At 37.1% G+C, this 25,603-nt stretch overlaps 2 protein-coding genes across 3 annotated transcripts in view; one reads left to right on the forward strand and one right to left on the reverse strand.

Annotated features, from left to right (window-relative positions):
- Window positions 1–382: 382 nt before the first annotated feature.
- On the forward strand, window positions 383–6,378 carry LOC115446823 (SAGA-associated factor 11 homolog). 2 transcript variants are annotated; one of them, XR_005112295.1, is made up of 5 exons: window positions 383–881; window positions 2,109–2,295; window positions 2,788–2,973; window positions 3,972–5,853; window positions 6,126–6,378. XR_005112295.1 is itself a non-coding variant. In XM_030173623.2 (4 exons), the coding sequence occupies exons 1-4, from the start codon at window positions 527–529 to the stop codon at window positions 4,210–4,212; spliced, it is 933 nt and encodes a 310-aa protein (XP_030029483.2). In that variant the 5' UTR covers window positions 384–526; the 3' UTR covers window positions 4,213–5,365. The 2 variants fall into 2 exon arrangements, 1 of the variants encoding a protein (XP_030029483.2); XM_030173623.2 differs by lacking the exon at window positions 6,126–6,378 and having other exon boundaries at window positions 384–881; window positions 2,824–2,973; window positions 3,972–5,365.
- Window positions 6,379–7,949: 1,571 nt separating this feature from the next.
- LOC115446805 (adenylosuccinate synthetase) overlaps window positions 7,950–25,603 on the reverse strand; it is a 28,781-nt gene continuing 11,127 nt past the window's right edge. Inside the window, exons 2-10 of the mRNA XM_037438114.1 lie at window positions 24,833–24,935; window positions 19,184–19,317; window positions 15,134–15,279; window positions 13,986–14,191; window positions 12,961–13,115; window positions 12,160–12,284; window positions 11,545–11,671; window positions 11,002–11,122; window positions 7,950–10,239 (exon numbers count right to left, since the gene is read on the reverse strand). Of these exons, the coding sequence (XP_037294011.1) occupies window positions 10,187–10,239; window positions 11,002–11,122; window positions 11,545–11,671; window positions 12,160–12,284; window positions 12,961–13,115; window positions 13,986–14,191; window positions 15,134–15,279; window positions 19,184–19,317; window positions 24,833–24,935 (1,170 nt within the window). The 3' untranslated portion in view covers window positions 7,950–10,186. The remainder of the gene's footprint in view (window positions 10,240–11,001; window positions 11,123–11,544; window positions 11,672–12,159; window positions 12,285–12,960; window positions 13,116–13,985; window positions 14,192–15,133; window positions 15,280–19,183; window positions 19,318–24,832; window positions 24,936–25,603) is intronic.

Below are 25,603 nucleotides of genomic sequence, written 5' to 3' on the forward strand. Positions count from 1 at the left end.
AATTACCATTGGTTTACACATATTTTTTTGTATCGAATATATAAATGGATTTTGGGGTGTTTTACTGAACAGTAAACTAGCACATTTGGATTTAATGCCTATTAAATATGTATAAGTTGGATAATTTATGGGTTAATACATTTTGGCATAAATAGATCCAATTGATTCCAGCGTTGCCAACGCAAACTCCTCTATGCAAAACCCAAAATAAATACTGTTTCAAACTACTAGAATTTTTAAAACTCACTTACTCTTAAAATTTACTTACACTTACTCTTTTACTTACTCCGTAGCTTGAGGGCGATAAGTCTTTTTTTGTATTGGCAGCCTATTTCAGTAATCAATTAACATTTGTCAAATTGTTGGCAACCCTATTTCCAAGTGAATTATGCAAAGATTTGTCAAATGCGAAGTACCTAGTGGTCGTAGAATTGATCGAAAATGTCATTGGGACGTGAAGAAATATGAAAGAAATCGGATTAAAATTGGGATTGTAATTAATTAGTATTGACATAAAACAGTAAAAATGAATACTATAACCAGTGAGCTTAGTATGAACGATTTGAATAACAAATTTTTTGAGGTAATGCAAAATGAAGACAATGCAGTGGAAGCAGCGAATTTTATTTACGAATGCGTTTGCGACGATGTTACTTTGGGTTTCATTTTTGATTTTCATCACGGGATGAAAACTGGTTTGACGGAACTTTTAGAAGGCGAGAGAGAGGATGAAGAACCCTATAATATAGTGAATAACCCTGAATGTGATGTCTTCGGCACATCTATTATAAAAAAAACACCAGACTCGAACTGTGCATGTCCAAATTGCGAGAGACCGGTGTCGGCGACGAGGTTCGCCCCCCATTTAGAGAAGTGTATGGGTAAGTGCAATAGATCACTAGTTTTGCTTGCGGTACCGCGCGAATGTAGCTCTTTTGAATCTAGATTAAGAATGAAAAGTAGCTTATATGTGAAATCTGTTGAATGGTTTTTTTTATTCCAACAAATATCAATACTTATAAAATTTCATATTTATATAGTTAAATATTAAAAGGTATTTAATCAAATGCAATCATTTATTTATTAGTATTATATACTGTCCCACTGCTGGGCATGGGCCCTTCTACTATTGTAAGGGATAAGCCCTTAGTCTACCGCACTGTCCTAGTGTGGTATTGGTAGATTTCACACACCTTCAAAATTCCTGTAGATAATGTCTCAGGTATGCCGGTTTCCTCATAATGTTTTCCTTCACTGTTTAAGCAAGCAATAGTTCACAATAGAGTACACACATAATTTTAGAAAAGTCAGATGTGTGTCTTTGAGTTTTGAATCTAGAGACGATTGTCTTGGCAGTCCTTTCCACACTCAACAAAGCCATTCTTCATTCTTCATTTTATAAACTTTGCTTTATTACATAAAAATGTCTTTAATCCAGTAAATTGTATTTTTAAACCTCTATACAAACAGAGGAGTATTATAGTGTTGACATAGAAAATTCTAAATAAAAAATAAAGGAATAATCCATATAGTATATTCTCATTACCTTTGAGGACTTAAATCTCTCTCAGCCTATTATAGCCATCTGATTTACCTTCCTATAGTAAAGAACATATGTAACATGTGTGGCCAATCTTCCATATATGGCCATCTGTCACCGACTTTTATGATATTCAAATTGTTTTTATTTAGGGCTTCCACTAAGCAAATGACTTTGGGCATTCATTCCATACATTTATGTTTGTTTACTGGTATGTGTTAGGATTTACAAATAAATTACTTAAAAAAATAATTTTAGGGCTTTATGAAAAGTTTTAACTGCTGAAATGTTAATTTTTAAAATGTTTAACTAATATTGATGGTTGTAAATTAATAAAATGTATATTTTAGGAGGAGAAGCACAGAATCAACTATTTCAGTAGTGTTTTAATGAATATGCAATATTAATGAAACAATATCCATATTATAAAAAAAATCATACAAAAGATTGTTTATTTTTTTTCTATATGAATTATAAATTTTGAATAGACAGCTTTTGAAAAACGCTTAGCGCGCCGTTTTCCTGCGGGCACCGCCTTAAACTATATCGTAAACCATACTTCCTTTAGGCATGGGACGTAACAGCTCGCGTATAGCATCGCGTCGCATAGCATCCAACAGCCGCGAGCCAACCTCCTACGCCGGACTCCTCAGTGATGATGAAGACGACGTGGACTGGGCGGGTGGCTCCCTGCAGGCAGACCGCAGGAAGAGACGCATTAAGAACAACAACAGAAAATCAAACAAAATGCACAAGTAAGTGCCATATTTGTTTACAAAAATTACTAGTAGAAATCAATAAACTTCAATACATGGGCGTACACAGCTTTTGGCCTAGTTCGGATACAAAAAAATATGCTTTATTTAGGCCCATTATTTAATACATTAAAATTCTATGGTTTGTAAGCATACAAGATCAAGGGTGGACAACTAGTCTCCAGTCCCTTTTCCTGAGTACACCCATATATTAATATACATATTATAAATGATTATATTGATGGGTTCTATGTATACTAGTGATGACTGAATGTACAAAAGTTTCTAACACAGATTAACTGCCAATTATTAAACAAAGCCTATTGTAACCCATTTGAGTTGAATTTCAGAAGGCAAATTGTTCATACACTAGTATTTGTACAACCCTTCAACATAATCAACATCTCACCTACTAACCTAGCTTGTAAGAATCCGTGACAATGTCACACTAAAACCGAAATCTAACCACATGGGTTCCGTACTAACCCTTAGGTACGGAACCGTAAAAAAAAATCTCTGTCCTTCCAGTGGTAATAATAGAAACAACAACGGACATCATAATTCAGACTCTAATGACGGCGGCGCCACGTATGAAACTATGACGGCTAATGAGAAAAAGAATTTGCTGCTTCAAATTTGCGGAGTTGTATCGGAACACACAAAGAAATTGTGCACAAGGTATGTTCGTAATTACTTGCTTGCTGTTAACAAAATAAATAATTAGAGTAAATACTCTAATTATATTATTTAATTAATTACGGGGAAATCCCGTTTTGGCAATAAGGCGTGATTGTCTCATACAAACATATAATATAAACTAAATGTATGTAGATGTTGAGCTATTTTCAAAATTCATTATTTATTTATTTGGACGACTGAAAAAACATACTGCATATATATTTATTTTTTACATGAAACATTGAGTAGCAGTTGATAGGTTATAATTATGCCTCAAATAATTTTATTTCATAGTAGCTGTATTTAATGTTCTTTTTTTTTTTTATAGTTTTAAATTAAAATTTCATCAACGTTTTTTCATTGTCATCCAACATTTTATCCTAAATCTTGGTCTTGTAATGATTATTGATTGGCCTGTATGAGCTCGAAATTTGGGAAGGTCCTAAGCTCGATTCCCAGTTTGGGCAACCCACACAGCGTTTTTTTTTTCAACAATATTTGCCTAGGATTGGATTCCTTTAAAGAATGATTATCTTTTGGCCGGCGCAGGATTGTGAAAACCAATGCGAATCGTTACTTGCCATTTGAGGGCCACTTTTAACCAGACATAAAAGCACTAACGTATAATTCATTGTGAAACCAATATTTATATTAATATCTGTTTAATAAATATTATAAGGTGAGTCGAGTAATTATCCTCGCCCTGCCTCGGTGGCGTAGTTGTACTGCATGCGCGGTACGACAGCGCTCTGAGGTCCTGGGTTCGATCCTGGTTTGGGCAAAGTGATATTCGGGTTTTTCTGCTTAGTATCAGCCTGGAGTCTGGAATTTGTGACTGATATGGCGATAGGCTCGACCCGTATCACATCATGGGACGAAACACACTTGACAAAAAGTGGGTGCCTTCGTCGCAACGTCTCTGCATACTCCTTCGGGGATAAATGCGTGATGCTGTATGTGTGTATGTATGTGTGAGTAATCATCCCATTCGTTATCAGATCAACACGCTGTCCACAACACACAGAGGAGCAACGTCGCGCCCTCCGCAACAGCGTTCTGGAACCTTCGACCCCGGAGTCGCAGACCATGGGCCTGACGGCCGACGAGGCCGGCTCGCCGCCCGATTCAAGCCCATCGTCGTCTTGCTCGTCTTCGAGTCGCAAGAGGGAACGGCACCGCGCCCCACCAAAAACCAAGAATAAGAGGGAGCGAAATATGTCGCCTAGTGGCAGGGATTAATTTGATGACCCAGTGACGTCATAAAGGATAATTTCGTTAGAAAAATGCAAAAATATACAGATGATAAGTTTATTGTTTGTAGCTTTGTTTTCAATGTCATTATGGAGAATGATCAAATTATTACATTGAGTAATTTTATTATAATGTAAGCAAGCCTTTAGTTAGATTACAAGCTGCGAGTAAGATTCATTGAAAATGTTTTGAATCTATGTGTATTTAAATTTAGTACTAATCGCAAGTCTGTCTTGATATTAATGTCGGTTGCTAACTAATAACAGAAAATTACACATAGAACATAGTTTGCGATCTGTACACAAGCGTGAAAAAATATTAACTAAGCTATTGAGTTAGGCTAAACACACTTAGCGTTGTTTTTGGTCTACAACCTGCATTACTTATGAAATTTCTGTAGCAAAGGGTTCATGTAGCCCTATTCCTGTCGACTTCCCTGAATATAGTAATTATGTAAAATATAATTATCATTATAACGATTTGTAGACCGCATTCATCCATGTTAGAACTTATATGTAGTATTGGGTTCCGTTTGAAAAAAATCATGTCTCGCCCACGTAACATTGTGAAAATAAATCAATTTGTTTACACCGGAATAGATATTTTTAATAGGGTTATTAAATGTCTCAATAAAAAAATGTATTTGCCTATATTTAAGTCTGCAAAATATTAGTGTTATTGGTAAGTTATTGTATTTCAACATGTAAAAGTGGCATGTTTTAGCAAAAAATTGTATTATTAGATTTATCCAGAGCTTAGGGATACCATAACCTTGAATCGACCAGAACATTTTGAATATCATTGATGCTTCTAATGTAGTCAACGACAAAAGGTGAAGAAATATCAAATCGAGTTTAAACTTTTGTATCCGTATCAACAATCGTTACTTTCTTTTCACAAAAAAAAATTAAATTTTCAACTTTAAGAAAAATAATATTTAGAGGGGTAATGTGTAGAAATGTATTAAAGTTTCAAAGTTAAACTACTTTTGTGGCTGATTTGTAGTTAATCTGTTGAAGCATTGTAAAGTTTCTTTATTCAGCTGATTTTGTGGATGGTTGTATAATAGGTCTAACCCCAACAGCTCGGTAGCTGAATGGTGTTTGAAACTTGGTATACAGTAGTTGTTAAATAACAAATTCAAAACTTATTTGTAATCTATAACACAGCCTTCGGAAACTTATGGAATGCACGATCACTAGCTTAATCACGATGTTATAATATGAATTCATATAGTATGATCTCGTTTTATCGCAGTGGCGTAGTTGGAGGAGGGGGGGGGAGCAGGTGGCGAAGACATGATCCGTGCGGCACATAAAAGAGATGGCGCGTGTCGCATTCTTTTTTAGTATAGTTCAAATCTAGGGCCTATGTATTTCTCTCATCTGCAGGGGAAATGTTGGATCGACCCCAAGCAGTAAAACCTACGCTATAATACATTTTATTCGTACATAATATGTGTTAAAATTAGTCGTTTTATATTGTGGAAGAGTATAATAGCTTAAATATATAAATAAGATAGTCGATGTAGATTTTAACCTATGTCGATTTCTGAATAAATAACTCAATATTTAAATTCAAGTTTAAATAATGCACGAAAATGTGTACTATATTGCATTTCATTCTAAGGTAAATATGTACATACATAACATCACGCATTTTATCCCCAAAGGGGTATGCAGAGGCGCAACTAGGGCACCCACTTTTCGCCAAGTATGTTCCGTCCCATGATGTGATAGGGGGCGAGCCTATCGCCATATCGGGCACAAATTCCAGACTCCGGGCTGATACTGAGCAGAAACACCCAAATATCACTTTGCCCGACCCGGGATTCGAACCCAGGACCTCAGAGCGCTATTGTACCGGACATGCAATACAACTACGCCACCGAGGCAGTCAAGGTAAATATGTTATTTCAATAATTGTAGCATATATCTAGATATATGTTATATCTCATATATTTATTACTTATGTCTGTATATACATAATAACTGAAGTTCCACCGAATATTATAATGTGTTCTAGTTTCTCCACTAATTGTAATTGCGATTCTTGATTATGTAGAAATTGTTTTCTGACTTGATATCATTGTATGTATATAAATGGACTGAATTATACTGGTGATACTTTGAATAATAAATGTGTAGTGATGTGTGTTTTATTTTTATTCAGGTTTGAAGTTTGCTGTATTTAAAATACATATTTGTTTATTTAGGAATTTATTTTTTACGTCAGTTCATGCTTGATGCTGATAAAAATAAATACAAAAAAATATAATGATTAATGATCTAATAAGTCGATGGATGTTGCTGGATGCAGGCGGATTCTAATAGGTCCATCTGGAAATCATGGGAGGCCCGTATGCAGGTGTAAAGATCCTACGACTGATGGTGATTCCTGATGAAATGACAGAGTAAACCTAAAAAACGTGAAAGCTCCTAACGCGTGGGCACACGTGTACTAGCTAATTGTTTCATCTACGTTGTCGCTCATTACGGCATATGATCCGTTTTTCTCTCATATTTCAAACAATAATAATAATAATATCAGCCCTGTATTATATAGTCGCCCACTGCTGAGCACGGGCCTCCTCTACTACTGAGAGGGATTAGGCCTTAGTCCACCACGCTGGCCTAGTGCGGATTGGTAGACTTCACACACCTTCGAAATTCCTATAGAGAACTTCTCAGATGTGCAGGTTTCCTCACGATGTTTTCCTTCACCGTTAAAGCGAACGATAAATTCACAAAGAATACACACATGATTTTTTAGAAAACTCAGAGGTGTGTGCCCTTGGGATTTGAACCTGCGGACATTCGTCTCGGCAGTCCGTTCCATACCCAACTAGGCTATCGCCACTTTTTTTCAAACCTTACGGTAGGTAAAAATATCTAGGTACTAAATTCCCGTAAAAATAAGGTGATATATTTTATATGTTTAGGGAAAGAATCGAACATTGAATAGCCTCTGAAACAGTTTCCTGCACTAACTGTATATCACTAGTACTTTAGAATATTTGCTTATTTTCAGTATTTCTTTATTTAAATTATATTTTACTAGCTTTTGCTCGCGGCTCCCACGTGAGATTTTATCCGGGATAAAACTCCTGCTATTCATTTTCCCGAGATAAAAAGTAGCCTTATAATTCCCAATGTCCCAAAATTTAATCGCAATCCGTTCTGCACTTACCGCCATTTTCAATAATCTAATGAGTGGCGGGTTTTAATTTTTTATGAGTTTAGGCCACTTTACTTCCGCCGCCCCATGTAGATAAATTTATGTAAGTATGTTTGTAGGTTTCTAAAATACCTAATAATTTTCCATTTCTTTGTATTATGGAAGGCACTAAAGTTTCATAAACGAATGTTTAATTAAATCAAGCGAGCGGCTTTTGAAATCTGCCGCCCCTAAGAGGCTGCCATCCATAGGCCGCGACCTATACGGCCTATTTACAAATCCATGACTGATCCTAATCACTTTTTCAATCTATCTCAAAAATGAACCAATCAGAATCAAGATTTTTGACACAATGAGTTATTTTGATTAGTTCATTCTCAAAATCGGATTGGAGATTCAGATTGGGGTCGTTTATTGCAAACGGCTGTTCGACTTTATTACGTCACACAGACAGACCCGGCGGGGGGCTTCAAGGCAGGATTACCCATTTCCATTTCGAATTTAATAATGTTATGTAGTAAATAATCCAGAGAATTAAACGACGCTGGTAAAAGAATAAACCATTTTATTGGCATATATATTGTAATAACTGTATAGATATTTACATTACAAAGATATATCACATAAAACACCTCACATAATGTAAAAGCTAACAATGATTAACAAATTACTGAATCATTACCATTTATTCTCAAAAATCTTTGGAATGGAGACATTCCGCCAGCAGAAAATCATTTTAAGTCACAATTCAAGAAATATAAAATATGTTAGAAAACAATGATGCGATATCGTTAGTAAACAATCAATGAATCGCTTTAATTATCGAGATGTAGTTAATATGACTGCATAAATATATGTAAATTTTATCGATAAAAAAACTATCGATTATGATTTTAATCTATACATTGAAAGCAAAAATTGATAAGTTAAAATAAGTTATTGGATATGATAAAAAAAACTAAGACCAAAAATATTAAGAATTTTATTGTATGCCAAATTATTTCATCTCGATAATTATGCGATCCAACATAAAATCTCACAAAACGGACAATTATAACAATTAAAAAGGTCTTTATTCAATTTGTGCATTAAACACCGAATAAATCAAATAATAAAAAATCAAAAATATTCAAGTTCACTAAAAATCTTATAATTCTTTTTTTCAAAAATGCAATTTTCACGTGTAATTTCTACGATGACGTAATTTAGGAATCATATTAAGCATTGGTGCCTTATTATAATACTTTCAAAAAATTACTAAACATCCATTTAGCTACTTTGGCTGGCTCAATAAAATTCAAGACTTGACATTTTTCCAGATTTAATTCGATTTAAAATATCGATATTTCAAACACTATTATAGGCAGTTTTTTTGCAAATTCAATAATAAATCCTGCTTGAGCCAGTACCTAAGATAACATTTTTCCATAGAACCGCTAGTATGAACCCGTCTACAGAAATTAGTACTTAATTATTGCTGGAAAACGTATGACAATGCACATTTAGAAGCCCTTATTACATCGATAAATAGAAATGTCTTTATTCAGACGATTTGAGATGAAAGTGTTGTGTTGTGACACACGAGGGGATAGAAACGGTATTTTATTTGTAAATACGAGAGTATGCAAATTCGATTCACCGCAGCACAATGCTTATGGAGTAAGTGAACCGTGTAGCCTATTTATAGCACCAGTGTAAGTTAAGGTAATCTTTTCACCGCCAGAGGGCTCTGGTATTTGCTTGTCTTGACCCTATTGTTTTACATTCCTCCATGCAGTAGTAAATGTTACATATTTGTTGTTATATGGACACTATAAAGTGACCCCAATGCATCTGATGGTGAAGTTCAATAGAATGTCGATTGAGAGATGTCGAGAGATGATTAACCGTCGGCAGTGGACACAATTATGCCCTTATGTTTCAAATCCTGTAAAGACTTGGTAGGGAAGCATGGCAATAGACAATTGGAAAAATATTTGTATGTTTAAAAAGAATGATACATTATTTTAATATTATGGTCTTACCCTGACCTCAACTGGCGGTGCGAAGATTAATCATTATCAATGCAAATATTTTAGATTTGTCTACCTATTTTATATTCGCCGCAACGTTTCCAAGGTTATATTTCTACCACTTTCATCCCATTATCGGGGATGTTAACATAACCGTACAAAAAATACTGCTTATTCAATCGGCACCTTGCATTGTAAATATCGACGAACCCTAATTGCTCGATAAAATGATTTATCGATATCGATAAGTACAGACTGCTATCAATCTAAAATATTTAGCGTTACGACCGTTCGATCGAAACAGATTTTTTTTATTTTTGTTAATACTGTTTTAGTTGGTCAATATGAAATTGTGGTAGAAAAGCAAGGTAATATTAAGTACGTGCTGTTTATCGATATAATTTTAAATTCCATACTCTGGTTTACTCTAAAAAGCATAGTAAGTATCTTACCGCACGATATTTATATCGATAAAATAATCGATTATTCGTGTACCGCGCTTTTATTCGAGTAGAAATATTGACCAACTAAACACAGCTGCAAAACGATTTAAAAATATAATTACAATTATATGTAAATTATCGAAACGAGTCATTTGCGTGTGTAATGCCAAGTACAGTTTTGTTTTCGATTTGTTGTCCAAATTCAAACTCAACTAGTCGACAACTAAATAACCTGATGCAGATTTAATGGAAATTACATGCACAAACGTCTTGTTTCGCTAATTACTAAAACAAACACTAGGTAGCGGTGCGATCGGCTGCCAGCCGACGTTAGGCCACGCTGATTATGGACTCCCGACCTTGACCGACGCCGATGTATTTAACTGGAAAATATAGGAATTTAATATAAACATTGGTAAAGCATTAAAAAAAATACATGAATTATCAGAGACGTGCTATTTATCGAGTGGGAAATATCCAATTTTGTAAGCTCGAATAGCGTTCAGAATGTCAGCTGAGTTGCATGAGACATTTAATATATTAGCTCTGCATAATTCTTTGCATCTGCATAATTTTCAGATTATTTGCCTTGTTCATTTGGTATATCGATATAAATACATATTTTTAATATATTATCTGATCCATACTGAGTCTAAGCGAATACTTACATACATACATAACATCACGCATTTTATCCCCGAAGGGGTATGCAGAGGCGCAACTAGGGCACCCACTTTTCGCCAAGTATGTTCCGTCCCATGATGTGATAGGGGGCGAGCCTATCGCCATATCGGGCACAAATTCCAGACTCCGGGCTGATACTGAGCAGAAAAACCCAAATATCACTTTGCCCGACCCGGGATTCGAACCCAGGACCTCGGAGCGCTATTGTACCGGACGTGCAATACAACTACGCCACCGAGGCAGTCGAATACTTATAATTTGTAATATACAGTAAAAACCGGTTTTAAATTAAAGGAATCACCTAATACTGGATGTTATATCAGATAGTCGATATTTATTTTATTGAAGATTGTCCTTTTTATACATTTATTTGCAATGACCACGCCATTCAGTCATTATAACCGATGCGTCGCAATAACCGAAGTCGTTATAACCGGTTTCTGTTGTGTTTGTAACATTACCCGGTATTTGTAAGAAATCCTCGATGGCCTTCACGTAATTCTTGGCCTGTTCGGGCAGCTTGCTCAGTTCCCGCACGTCCTCTATGCTGCACGCCCAACCAGGTAACGTTATGTATTCCACCTACAAGCCAATTTAGATTCATTTAATAATGTATCGAATGTTTCATGAATTCAGAAATAGGTTATTTGCACATAACTGGTATTGATCAAATTAGCAGCAAATTAAAACTGACACGTTAACTATTTTAAGATACCACGTTATTTATCAAACTTATTAATTAATCATTCAAAATCATATCCATATGAAAAACAAAATTGACGATATCGAGTAATATCGATAATTTAGTATCAATACAAACGTATCCAATACCAAATGAAAACTCGATATCCTTGCCCAAGACAGCTGCTAAAGTTTAATCTGGCTTCTGTTTACTCGATTTCTAAATTAATTGATAGACTTCACTGAAAGCAACAGACCAAGTACTTTGCAGAATTTTCGATGTATAATAAATATCGTTAAACAAATTACACCAAAATAATTACCTCAACATTACTAAGCTCAGTCATGGACGATGGGAAATAATCGATCTTCTTCCCGTTCAGTTTGTACGCGACACCCACTTTGATCTCCTTTAACGTGTCCAGAATGTCCAACTTTGTTAGACATAATCTGTAGAGAAGAGAAAATTCTTAATTGTTTTATATTTTGAGTCTGATATTTGTATCGATACTACATATATCGATATTATGTGTATCGATACATAGGATTTTCGAACCCATTCTTACTCGGCTAGATTCATTCCACTATAGAAGCTGAAACCATAATAGTTTTCATAAGGTTTACTTACATATGTGTCACGAATCGCATACCTTGTTTTCAACTAGGTAACTAAATTCAGGCCAAGTAAAGAGTAACGAAAGTTTTATAAAGTAATCTCATTAAATTGTACAAAAAGACAGACAAGACTAATCATCAGCCACATGTAGTCCAGTGCTAAACATAGGCCTCCTTTAAATAGTCCAGATGGACCTTTAAAAAGTGGCCTGCATCTAGCGTGTTCCTGCGACCTATACCAAGTCGTCTATCCACCTTGTAGTTATAGAAAGCAAAGAACTAAACGTCTTTACTACCTTGTAAAAAATATCTGTAATACTCACGAGGTGTATCCGTTGACCATGGCGGTGTACCGGACGACTACCAGGTCGAGCCAACCGCAGCGGCGCACGCGCTTCGTCGTCACGCCCACCTCGTGCCCGCGGTCTTGTAACAACCGACCCGTCTCCTGGAAACGTGCGAATCGATCGTTAATCAACGCGATCAGATATCGAATTATGTAAATATTAGGTTATATGCAACATTAGAATGAAAGATCTATCGCTCAAGTGATATTTTTAGTACATCCTACTTTCACAGCTGTTATTGTAAATCCTCTGAGTTAGAAGTAACGGTTGAACGCTTTTAAAGTCACCGAGCGGTGGGCTTCAGCGAGCTTTTTAGAAATATTAAACCATTTTTAAATAACATAAAAAGACAGCGAAAAAAAGCTATAAAATAAAACCAGCATGCCAACAAGCAAGTGGGCTAACTCCAACTTTCAAACACCAAAGAAGCGTTCGATACGGTGACCACGGTGACCCCAACATAACCGCGCAGGGACGGCTGCAGTCGTAGACTTAGACAATACAACGTCAGAGGAAGCCCGCAGCCGTCCCAAATGCGCCGAAGAGGGCCACCGCGGAGTTTTAGCTGGTAGGCCGTGCGTAGGTTAAGTTGTACATATGGTTAGGGACTCGGCCCGGAAGTCGCCCGAAGGTCACCATCAAATCCGGGCGGCTCAACGTCGGGCCGTAAGGCACGGTTACCCCAGCATAACCGCTCAGTCGCCCCCCGCGAAGGCTGGGCGGTAGTAATAAGGTACTTTCTCCGCGAAACCCAAAAAAAAAAAAAGTGGTACGTACGTCGTGCAGCTCGGTGGGGAAGGGTCCGTCGCCGACGCGCGTGGTGTAGGCCTTGACGACGCCCAGCACGGCGCCCAGCACGCGCGGCGGCACGCCCAGCCCCGTGCACACGCCGCCGATGCTGCAGTTCGACGACGTCACGTACGGGTACGTGCCTGCGGACATCGCACGCTTCGTAAATAATAATAATAATGTCAGCCCTGTATTATATACTTGCCCACTGCTGAGCACGGGCCTCCTCTACTACTGAGAGGGATTAGGCCTTAGTCCACCACGCTGGCCTAGTGCGGATTGGTAGACTTCACACACCCTCGAAATTCCTATAGAGAACTTCTCAAGTATGCAGGTTTCCTCACGTTGTTTTTCTTCACCGTTAAAGCGAACGATAAATTCACAAAGAATACACACATGATTTTTAAGAAAAGTCAGAGGTGTGTGCCCTTGGGGTTTGAACCTGCGGACATTCGTCTTGGCAGTCCGTTCCACACCCAACTAGGCTATCGCCGCTTTTACACTTCGTAAATACTACTAGATTTTGCGGCTTCGTATGAATAAGTTTTTTAGGGATAAAAATTTGTCTATGTTCATGACATGTTCATGAGTCTAAAATTATCTCAATTCAAAAATTTTATGAAAATCCAGTAAGTTTTACAGTTTATCGCGTTCAGACCGACAAACGCAGCGGGAGACTGTTTGATCATATGTAATGATTATAAACGACACAAGTCCTGAGCACGAATATACAGTAGTGAGATGTTCAAATATCATCCTTATTATAGATGTAAAATAATTCAAATTCCAAAACTTAGCACATGACTTCTCCCTAAATCGTCTCTCATACGAGCTTTCTTCAGTTCTTCTAAATTCTCACAAACCCTCCTTTTTAAAAAATATAATTTCGTAAGTGTATTCCCAGCCACATCCCCAACATGCACACAAACATTTTTCAAGTTTTATCTTATCCAGAGTGTTCCTACTAAATATATTTATTACATCTACCCTACAATAATCGATACAACACTAACCAAAATCGATATCCAACATGGCGGCGTTCGCTCCTTCGACGAGCACCTTCTTGCCCGCCGCGATCTCTTTGTGTAGATAGGAGACGGTATCTCGCACCATGGGCCGCACCTTCTCCGCGTACTCCCTGTACTTGGCCAGCTCCGTCTCGATATCCACCTCCAGGGATGGGAACATGCGTTTGTACGACGCTACTAGTGTGCGGTATCTGAAAATAATTATTGACATCAGCTAATAGGGTACCGGACTCATTTTTGTTATTTACTATTATCAAATATTTACATAATATAAATTATAACACAGAAGGAATTATTAAAATCCGGTAAAAAATCAACAAGTTATAAGTCTTTGAATTTCAGTGGAAAGGGTAATTAACAAGAAACAGAAAAGAGACGAAATATCCACATGTGACGTCATCAGGAATTATGACGCGTGCGAAAAAAAGAGATAAAGCGATACCCCCACAACGCGCCCACTTCTGCACATTACAATATTTGAAATGTGAATTACTCGCTCATTTTTTTACCAATTGTGATGCAGTTTTCGCAGGAGTGCTTCTTTTTCGTATTATTAACCATTACATTTAGAATAATGTACAAAATCAAACATAGGCCGGTCCCCTATTCTTCAAACTACCTAGATCACAATTATATGTGATCACTATTATTATGTAATAGGGGTGGAAGTTTAAAAAAAATTATTCATCAGATCGGCCATTTGATTATAGTTACTGCACGTGTCATCTGTCCAGAAATGGCTATTCCTCACCAGTCGACACAATTATGCCGGCCTGATGCCGGAACGCAACGCACCCACTTGGGCCACTAAGGCGGGATTTAATACCTTGTACGGTGGTTGCTATCCGGGCGGATATAAAATATATCCTACCATCAGCAAATGTATAAAGGACATTGTAGGCAGTGTAATCAGTGTGTATTATGACACTTAACGTCTATATGTGGCAAGCGCTGGGCAATGCTATACAGTGTTTTAAGACTTCAATTTCTGTATTGTGTTACTGTTTATGGGAGATCATGTCGTTTACCAACAGACGAGGCATACTCGTCTCATCAGTTATTTTAAAAAACAATGCTACTTCACAATGTAAAACATACCCTAAATAAATAACCATAACGTTTGATATACTAACTTGTCTTCAAACAAGCTGAACTCTCCGAGGAGGTCTCCGATTCGGATTCCGTTTCTGGTCGCCTTGGCCGAGTACGTCGGGCCGATGCCCTTTTTGGTGGTGCCCAGCGAGTTCTTACCCTTCTCCGCTTCTTGAAGACCATCAACCTGGAATGATATATGTTTTTGATTATTCTTGCATTGTAATAACTAATGGCGCAGTGAGTTGAACCAGCTGTGAAATGTGAGATCGCAGGTTTGATTAGAGGCACGATCGAATCATTTTAAAAAATTTTTTTTTTTTGAGAAACTTTCGATACCACGTAAAGGTGAAATCAAACTCAAATAAATTTTAAAGTACCTCAGAAACTATGAGACAGTTGGTGATAAGTTTAAAAAAATAATAAGGTATATAGATTTAAAATGTTTTTTTGAATAAACTTTCGTTACCACATGAAAGTGAAATCAAACTCAAATAAATTTTAAAATACTTTAGAAACTATGAGACAGTAGTGATAAGTTACAAAAAATAATAAGGTATATAAATTAAAAACGTGTAAATTTCTCCAACTTCCGTGGCGCTGCCCTGGTGCCAAAAAAACAGGTGAGCATCATTACATAAAAAGGCGCAGTACGGCACAATTTCCGAGTTTAGCACTTACGCAATCATATGACGCAAAACATATCAATTCTAGTGTTGTACTGTTTGTACATACTTAATCATAACACACCAGTACATCACGGTTATCTTTAACTGCTATTGACGTCAGTAATACTAGACAGTACTTACTGTAATGACTAGAATTAAAAGCTGCTTAAACGGTTTTATCAAGGAGTGAATAGCGAAACGATAAAGGTCCGGGGTAGGTAGTAATATAGCTATTTTCAATGAACTAAAGAGTCGGAGGATGGTATTTTTTTTATTGCTTTGAATGACGAGACGATCTTGCCGTTCGCCTGATGGTAAGCGATACGACCGCCCATAAACAGTAGAAACACCATCCAACCTTTAATTTCAAAGTATTGTTTGGTATTCCACTGCACTCACCATCCTGAGGCATGAGATGTTAAATCTTATTATGTCCAGTAGTTACACTGGCTACAATAGGGGACCGGCCTAAGCTTGATTTTGTACATTATTCTATATGTAATGGTTAATAATACGAAAAAGAAGCACTCCTGCGAAAACTGCATAAAAATTGGTTAATAAATGAGCGAGTAATTGATATTTAAAATATTGTAATGTGCAGAAGTGGGCGCGATGTGGGGATAATCTCTTTTTTTCGCACGCGTCGTAATTCCCGATGACGTCACATGTGGGTATTTCGTCTCTTTTCTGTTTCTTGTTAATTACCCCTTCCGCCGAAATTCAAAGACTTGTAACTTGGTAATTTTTTACCGGATTTTAATAATTCCTTCTGTGTTATAATTTATATTATGTAAATATTAGATAATAGTAAAAAACAAAAATTAGTCCGGTACCCTATGTCCTTCGAACCCAATCACAACAGTGACTACACGCTGCTGCTTGGCGGCAGAATTAAGACATTGCAGTGGTACCTGCCCAGGCGGACTCTCACATATGAGAGACCTACCACCAGTAAAATTGTATTGTGTATTGGGATTGTTGTAATGTGGGTAGTAGAGATAATGTATTTATACTACGTGATATGGGAAGAGCTAGGTTTTATAAAAGGCTACGGCCTAGTGGCGCCGTTCCGATAGGAAAGGTGCAGATATATTTATTAATATTTGTCACTAAAATGTTAAATAAAAACAGAAGAAAGGTCCATTGCAACGTTTTTATTTTAGTTAATATTGATTTTTAAATAACGAATTGAAATTAGCGTGAAACAGAACATTTTTTAATGCATCAATCAGCGTCTAGTGACATCACATCTATTATGACAACTTGTAGGTTTGTAAAACATTCTTTAAATGTGAAAGTTAATTGCATATTTCGAATAAAAATTAAATTTGGGTACATAAAAGCCGAATCCAGAAGTCATAAGAAAGCTAGTGTTGTTAATGACATGGCTGTTTCTCGGAATATTGGTGGCATTGTAATGACTACCTGATGTTGATAGATTGTCCATTTATTATAAGTTCATATAAACATTAACGTATTTATTAAAAAAAATATCTCGAAAGTCATAAACTATGCATCTATGAATGCCAGTGGCGAACAAAGTATGGCTAGTGACAGACAGCGTGACGTCACTGGGCATGTTACGTTTTCGGGCGAAAAATTCAAACTGTCAGTTGGAAACCGCAATTATTGGGAAAAAAGTCCTCCAAAGCACCGCGCGCGAGGCCCCTGTAGGCGCGAGGCCCTGGGCAGTAGCCCGATTTGCCTCCCCCTAAAGCCGCCCCTGATGAATGGTAAATGGAAACAAGGCTTGTCCCATATTAGGACCCGCGAAATTTGAATATCCTTAGACCCGCCCTTGAAAAGAGAAGAAAGCATACTATTTTACGTTAACAAATTCCAATTATATCATCAATAAATTCAAAAATAGCGGACCAGTCCCGAATCTAACTTGCATTAGATGCACATTGCCAACGAAAATGCAATAAAACAAATATAAAACGAAAGCACACATTTCACCTTGGAAACGTTTAAAATATGCGAGCGTAAAAAAATATTGTTGCGCAAACAATCACCAAGTTAACAATGGCCGTTGTTAATAACTAATTACCTTAAGGTATGTGAGGTGTTTGTGATAAAACATTTCCATTGTTTTATTACTCTACGTGACATATCTGCGTGCAAAAGTTGATATCTACATACATACATAACATCACGCATTTTATCCCCGAAGGGGTATGCAGAGGCGCAACTAAGGCACCCACTTTTCGCCAAGTATGTTCCGTCCCATGATGTGATAGGGGGCGAGCCTATCGCCATATCGGGCACAAATTCCAGACTCCGGGCTGATACTGAGCAGAAAAACCCAAATATCACTTTGCCCGACCCGGGATTCGAACCCAGGACCTCAGAGCGCTATTCGTACCGGACGTGCAATACAACTACGCCACCGAGGCAGATATCTAGCATAACCATATTAACAGTTTTTTAACCCACTTCCAAAAAAGGAAGTTCTGAATCCGCGTGTTAGTTTTTTATCGATTGACACTGATCTGCCTGGGATATCCAAGATTATTTTTTTTATTAAATTAGTTCAATTCCGAACTTAGTAATCCTATTTAAATCCAGTACCAACAGGCCGGCATAATTATGTCGACTGCCGAGGGGTAATCATCACTCGTCTCGACCCCACTCCACTCCTCACCAGGTGAAGTGAGCTCACTTTGCTGTGCAAGCATAATAAATACCCTCTCATCAGTAGAGGTTTCCGTGCCCACCAGCGGGATACTGGGTATTACGTAACGCAATTTTTAAAGTTTTTTGACCTCCCTACCCGCCTATGTAACGCGCCGTAACGTTTTCCTGTACGACCCCTTCCTCCCCCAAAAGAAATGTAATTTTAAAGTGACATTTTTTTTTGTAATATTCACTATTATTTTACGCAAAATACCGGAAAATCGCTAAAATACTTTTGTTATTGTTTTAAAATAAAAGAAACAATGTTACATAAAAAACAAGCGGCGATAGCCTAGTTGGGTGTGGAACGGACTGCCAAACGAATGTCCGCCGGTTCAAATCCCAAGGGCACTCACCTCTGACTTTTCTAAAAAATCATGTGTGTATTCTTTGTGAATTTATCGTTCGCTTTAACAGTGAAGGAAAACATCGAGAGAAAACCTGCACATCTGAGAAGTTCTCTATAGGAATTTCGAAAGTGTGTGAAGTCTACCAATCCGCACTAGGCCAGCGTGGTGGACTAAGGCCTAATCCCTCTCAGTAGTAGAGGAGGCCCATGCTCAGCAGTGGGCAAGTATATAATACAGGGCTGATATTATTATTATTAATGTTACATAACGCTTTGTACGAGCCCCCCCTCCCGCCCCTGTTACGCATCGTAACATTTTACAAGACACCCCCCTCCCTCCCAAATTGCGTTACGTAATACTTGAACGGCCCCATAGTATAATGCAGAGCTTACAATACCTGTTGATGTATGTCGAACACGATGTGCGCCCTGTCGGATATGACGAGCCGGCTCTCGCATCCCTTCATGCCTTTCAACTCGTTCTTCTTCAGCTCCTCGAACAGACCCGGCAGGTGGATCACCACGCCGTTGCCTGTAATTAAAAAAAATCATTGGCATAAATGAACTGGTCCGTGACGATGGCCGGAACGTCTTCGAAACCTCGGGAATAAAATTAAACATATAAAAATTCGTTTGCATATTACAAATGCAGATTTATATAAAGAAGTAACAATAGAAATGCTTGCGGCGCCATAACCGAACTTTTTCCTGGTATTAACATCACTTTGAGCCCATTTACATTGGCAGAAATGTCCTTTAAACAGGAACGTGGTTACATAATGTTTGGCGGTAAAAATACATTATAATAGTACTTAACCAGACGAAATTTGGCACTCGAACTTACCAACCAACCTGTCTCTTAGTAAAAGTTTGCAATAAAATAACGGTAATACCCTACTGTCAACTAAGAAGATACACAATAAAGTCAGGGGGCCTTATTCCGTCTACGGGGGTAAATCCGTCTTTTTGCAATTACGGGGGTTCTTATCGATAGACAGCTTTGATTGCCGCATTGATAAATGAGCCGATAAATCCCCTATTAGTTAAACCACCAATGAAAGCTATTCTTCGATTAAAATGCGCGTAATTGCAAAAAGACGTATTTACCCCCGTAGAGAGAATAGGGCCCCCTGACTTTATTGTTTCTTCCTGGTTGAGAATAGAGTATTGTGACTTTAAATTTACTTTAATGACAACCATTAAAGTTCGCATTTACAGCGATTCAGGCAATTAACGAACGGCCTTGGAGGATGTATCCATAAAATTATACAGTAATTCGCTTCATAAAGATATGTCATTTGATATCAAAATGGTAATCAAAGATAGCGTGCCCGGATTCAGTGTCACGCTGGCAGAACACGCCAACAATCCGGCGAGGTAAATGTTAAAGTTTCAGATTTGCAAAGGTCATTACCAAGTTCGAAGTTTGATAAATGAAAGTCGAAATGACATGCTATTTTTACTAACGTTAGAATATGATTTGCGGGCCGCTTCCAATGGAGCGATCTGGAAATCTGGAGGAAGCCCATGTTCAGCAGTGGACATCCTGCGGCTGATGATGATCATGAGAATATGATTTACTTTCTTTTCGAAAACAAAAATCACCTCTGACTTTTCTAAAACTTATGTGTGAATATATAGCTTGCTTTAATGATGAAGTAAAACATCGTGAGGAAACCTGCATCCTGAAGAGGTTCAGCACAAAAATTTCGAAGATACATGAAGTATGTCAATCCGAACTAGGCCAGCACGGTGGACTAAGACCTAAACCCCCTCAGTACTAGAAGCCTGTGCCCATCAGTATATAATACAGGGGTAATATTATTATATTATTATTTGAATTTGGCTTTTCCTGCATGAAAGACATATCCGAAACACCATTCTGTATGTTTCTGGAAAATTACGTCGCCTGTATTGAATCTAGGACATCGTCTATCTTCATGTGTTTCATACAAAACCGTTCAAATAACTCAACGGAACATATATTTGTTGATAACATTCCTCTCAAGGTCAAACGCGCTGTTTCTCGTTTCAGAACTCATCAATCGCTGCGCCACGGGATCTCAATAAATGTGAGAGGCAAGCAGCGCTTATAAGGGGCTGCCAGTTACATGTAGTCTTCTATATCATCCCACATGTTTTTCTCCCTATACCTATACAGGCATATACATACATACAGTTTGCCAAATTATATGTAAAAAAAAAAAAATTATGGAAATAAAATCTTTAAAACCGATTTTGTAAAAATTATCTTTATTGTAATTGCAATAAGCATGTCTTTACTACTGTTAATGAACAGCTTATGTAACTCTATGCGGAAACAATAAAAATTTTAATGGAAAACAAACCATCAGATAATGGCATGAGACTATAAATTCCTATAACCTTGGACATTTGTTTTTCAATATACAGCGCATTAATTTCGCCGTGCCTGCATGTACCTGCCGTTTCACGGTATTTTCAATCGCAAACAAGCTTTGTTTTTAATCACAATTCTCATTTTTATTTCTTGTCATTTAATCCTTTTGATAGAAAGTTGGCTTAACATAATTCAAATAAAAGCTAACGTTGGTATCTTTAAGTTTATTTTTTGATTGTTTATCTATTTACTTCTGAAAATAATGATATAGACAACTAAAATTACTACGTAAGCCCATAATGCACGTTGGTCGAAGCGGCGATAGCCTAGTTGGGTGTGAAACGGGCTGCCGAGACGAATGTCCGCAGGTTCGAATCCCAACGGCACACACCTCTGACTTTTCTAAAACATCATGTATGTATTATTTTTGAATTATCGCTTGCTTTAACGATGGAGGAAAACATCGTGAGGAAACCTGCATATCTGAGAAATTCTCTATAGGAATTTTAAGGGTGTTTTGAAGTCTACCAATCCGCAGTAGGCCAGCGTGGTGGACTAAGGCCTAATCGCTCTCAGTAGTAGAGGAGGCCCGTGACCAGCAGTGGGACAATATATAATACAGGGCGGATATTACATATTATTATTATTATAAACACGTTGGTCGAGTTTAGCCAAGTGGAAGCTAATACCAACATATTAAGAGCATAATATTTGCTCTGCTTTGTCATCGCTCGGTGTCAATTGCCTAGTCAAAGTAAGCGCCGACGTGTGTAGAACTAATTTAGCGTGGCTTGTCATAACTCACTGCTGCTCGCGAACTCTCCTCTTACTAATCTATACTAATACATGAAGTTTGTTTGTTTGAATGAGCTAATCTCAGGAACTACTCAGCCGATTTTGATTTTTTCTTTCACTAATGGGACCACTAGTCCTAAGTGCTATAGGCAAGTTTTTATGCCGTAACAGTCGTAAAAATTTTACACGCAGGCCACGCAAAGCTACTTCACAATGAAAACTGAGTCCAGAATGTGTGGGTAACACCGCAAAACTCGTCTTTATTGGCCGCTTGCATTGGTTATCTTGAAACTTGTCAAACATCTAGATAGTAGCACTTACCATGTACCACGCTCTCAGGGGCCTAAGTTCAAACAATATGCATAGCCAGCATAATATTCTAACCATATCTCTAGTTAGCCTTATTGGCAATCTCTATATCGAGGATAAAAAATATCAATAAAAAGGGTCCGTATCAGAATAATTGATGACATAATAACAATGAATTAACATAAATGCAGTACGTTAGTCACATCGAGGTATTAACATCATCACAATAATATGTAATGACCTTCATCCTTAATAGCACCATTCTTTGCTATGAAATTGGAAATGTGTCGTAATTTCATTGATTAATTTGTGCAGTAATTTGTAATACGCGTAATTTTGTTGAAGTTAAAAGGAGAGAGTACGTGGGATGAATAAAATTGGTGAACATGGAGTTTTGTAGATTTTTTTCAGCATGCACCGTTGGAGGAAAATATTCTAGTTTAAGTATATTTATCACATATATAATATTATCTATATAAATATTACAAGAAAGAAGGATTTTGTAATCGATAAATACTGAAACTAATATACTGATATTGAATATTCTTCCATTAATAATCAGCTCGTAGGTGTAAAGGTAGACCAAAGAAGAGATAGTGGGACAAACTGGAATCATTTAAAAATAACTGGTTAAATGGAAGGATCTTGGGGAGGCCTCTCCCCAACATTGGGACATTGTGAACTGATACAATACAATAGGAAGCTACATTACCCCTAAGCACTATAAACTATCTTTATCCCATGAACGTAAACGCGACCAGCGCGTGCAAAACCTAATCATGTCCACATATACGAATAAATAATACAACACGTGACAGCAAAGGAAAAAACTGTGCAACTGTTCCGATAACATTATTGAAGGAAGTGATTCATCCCGCGCGGCATTGAAGATAAGATGATGTTATATTTTGTATTGTTCACGATATGCAACTGACGTTAAAGTTATGCAACTTCGGATGTTTCGAGTCAGTAGATGGAAGAAAAGGAATTTATAATATTATGGGACTGTTTCACAAGTTTCGAGTTAATTTTATTTGACAGTTACCGTGTTAAACAGCTAATGTAGATTGTACACATTTTATTACTATTGATTTGGGAGTATCGATTAGAATGTGATTTTTGTATAATGATTTCTTATGTTTACGCGAATGTTAGACATTATATAGAACTATTTTGCGGATTCTACCGCGATTTTTATATTATATTTTTTTTTCCCGACAGGCCGGACTTCGCTCCGTGACCACAAAGGGTGCAAAGTCTTCTAAACGTCGAGAGAAAGTTATAATATAAACCGCGATAGAATCCGCAAAATAGTGCTATTTAAATGTGACTTTTGTATTTGATCGGCTTATACGGTTATGAGCCGAGTAGCATTTACTCGGAAGTTGTGAAGCCCTAATAAAGTAAAAGGGATTTAGCCGATAACTATAGTACAACTGTCTCCTGGATCTAGTGACTTATATAGATTAAAATTTAAAAGTTTGGGACTGGAAAATTCTGAGCTCGAAGAACAACACTGTGAATATTTCTAACAATCATATGAAACAAACTAGCATACGAGGTAGAGGAGAGTTTTAAAATCACGTATACAATTTATCAACATAATCAAAAACATCTGAGAATTTCCCTTTGAGGATAGAACGTGACCTCCCTGATCGCCATTTGCCCGTAAAATACCATAGACCAGTCAAGCGATAAACTTCGGTCAATCCCAAAGGAACAACTGAATCTGACGATAAAATTGAACGCATCGAATTTTTCCGGACCGATGGCGAAGCTTTTAAAAGCAAATTAAATTCACAAGTGAACTTTGTTCCTTAATTAACTAGACGAGATACTGGATACCATCACATTTTATGTACTCAACTGCAAAAAAAAACATAAATCTACAGAAAACTAACAATACCGAAGAAAAAAGCATCGACGGTATAGTCTAAAAGCAAACAAGTGTAAAAATAGTATTTTTTCCACATTGATTCCATCAACCGAAACTAGTCTAAGAAACCAATCCAGATTCTTTTCACAACAATAATGTTAACACCTTCAGCAAACATTTCGATACGAAGGAATCTATACGAAAAACACCGAACAAATGACGTCACATCCAAAATTCTGTTACAAAACGAGTGATGCAAGCACCTGGCACACGTTCAAGGCTGGCCGGTGTAACGTTATCGGTCAATACTCAGACGCTATATTTACATACTTTATCAACTAACCATTGTTTGTGATGGTTTTTAACGTGTCACCACCAACAGGGTTCAAATTAATGTGATGGATGAGAATATCAAAGTGAAAAGGAATCATTAAGTTCTAAAGTGGAATCAAAGACAATGAATTAAGAAAGAGCTTGGTAAGGGATGAGGCAAAGTTGAAAATACAGTTTATGAAATTTATGATAGATGTCAGAAATGTCGTTAAGTGGAAAGGAAGGGCAAATGGAAATATTTGCTTTCGAAAATAAGATTTTATATTAGTTTGAAGTTAGCCAGGAACGGCGCTGCAGAAGGCAGTTGAAATAAATGAATAAATGAAATAATGAAGGCACACTATCGTAAGCTATTGGCAATTTCTTATAACTCACCGATAACAGACGTGCATTTCTGATTAATGATGCCACTCGGTAGTAAATGGAAGTCGAACTCTTTGCCGTCGACTACCACCGTGTGTCCAGCGTTGTTCCCACCCTGCAATATAGAAATTAATTACAATCAGGCTTTTCCTTTTACTGTTGCTTGTCAAAAGTTGGGGGGGATTAGTCAACAACTGGCTAAGCGCCATTTCCAGTAATCGATCCTAATCGCTTTGTAGATCTACCTCAAAAATTTATCAATCAGAACAAAGTTTTTATTTGACATGCTTACAAATGAGTTATTTTGATTGATTCATTCTCAGAATTGGATTGAAGATTGAGATTGTGGTCGTTCATTGAAAATGACTGTAAGCGATCAAAGTATTCTTCCAGGCGCTACATCAGCTTTATTAAATTAACGGATTACTTGATAAACACTGCGATAAGCGATAAAAGCAGTCAATTTTTGAAGTATCCTCCGGCAGCTTTTGGATAAAAATAATGGCCAAGACAGTTTAAATTCTCAAATATGTTTACCATATCAGGTACTATGCAACCTTAAGAGATAATATGTTAAAACCAAAACGCCTGGTAACTAAATCCAGAGATTAAGTTTTTGTTATGTCCACAGATTTGGGCCATACGCGCCACATACCTAATGCTTTATCTATTTTTATAATGCCGAATGTTTTGTCTACGTAACAAACGCAGATGAGATAAGAAATTAAATTCTGTCGTCATTGCATCCATAAGGAAAATACTGATTATTTTCTCTACAGACTA

The sequence above is a fragment of the Manduca sexta genome, chromosome 13 (genome assembly GCF_014839805.1).
Source record: "Manduca sexta isolate Smith_Timp_Sample1 chromosome 13, JHU_Msex_v1.0, whole genome shotgun sequence".
In the NCBI taxonomy this organism is placed as follows: domain Eukaryota; kingdom Metazoa; phylum Arthropoda; class Insecta; order Lepidoptera; family Sphingidae; genus Manduca; species Manduca sexta.

What these genes read in the sequence shown, in the direction of transcription:
- LOC115446823 (XM_030173623.2), top strand. Translation starts at nt 527, where the DNA reads ATGAATACTATAACCAGTGAGCTTAGTATGAACGATTTGAATAACAAA. An exon ending in AAATCAAACAAAATGCACAA is followed by an intron (nt 2,296 to 2,823) that starts GTAAGTGCCATA and finishes CTGTCCTTCCAG; the next exon opens with TGGTAATAATAGAAACAACA. An exon ending in ACAAAGAAATTGTGCACAAG is followed by an intron (nt 2,974 to 3,971) that starts GTATGTTCGTAA and finishes ATTCGTTATCAG; the next exon opens with ATCAACACGCTGTCCACAAC.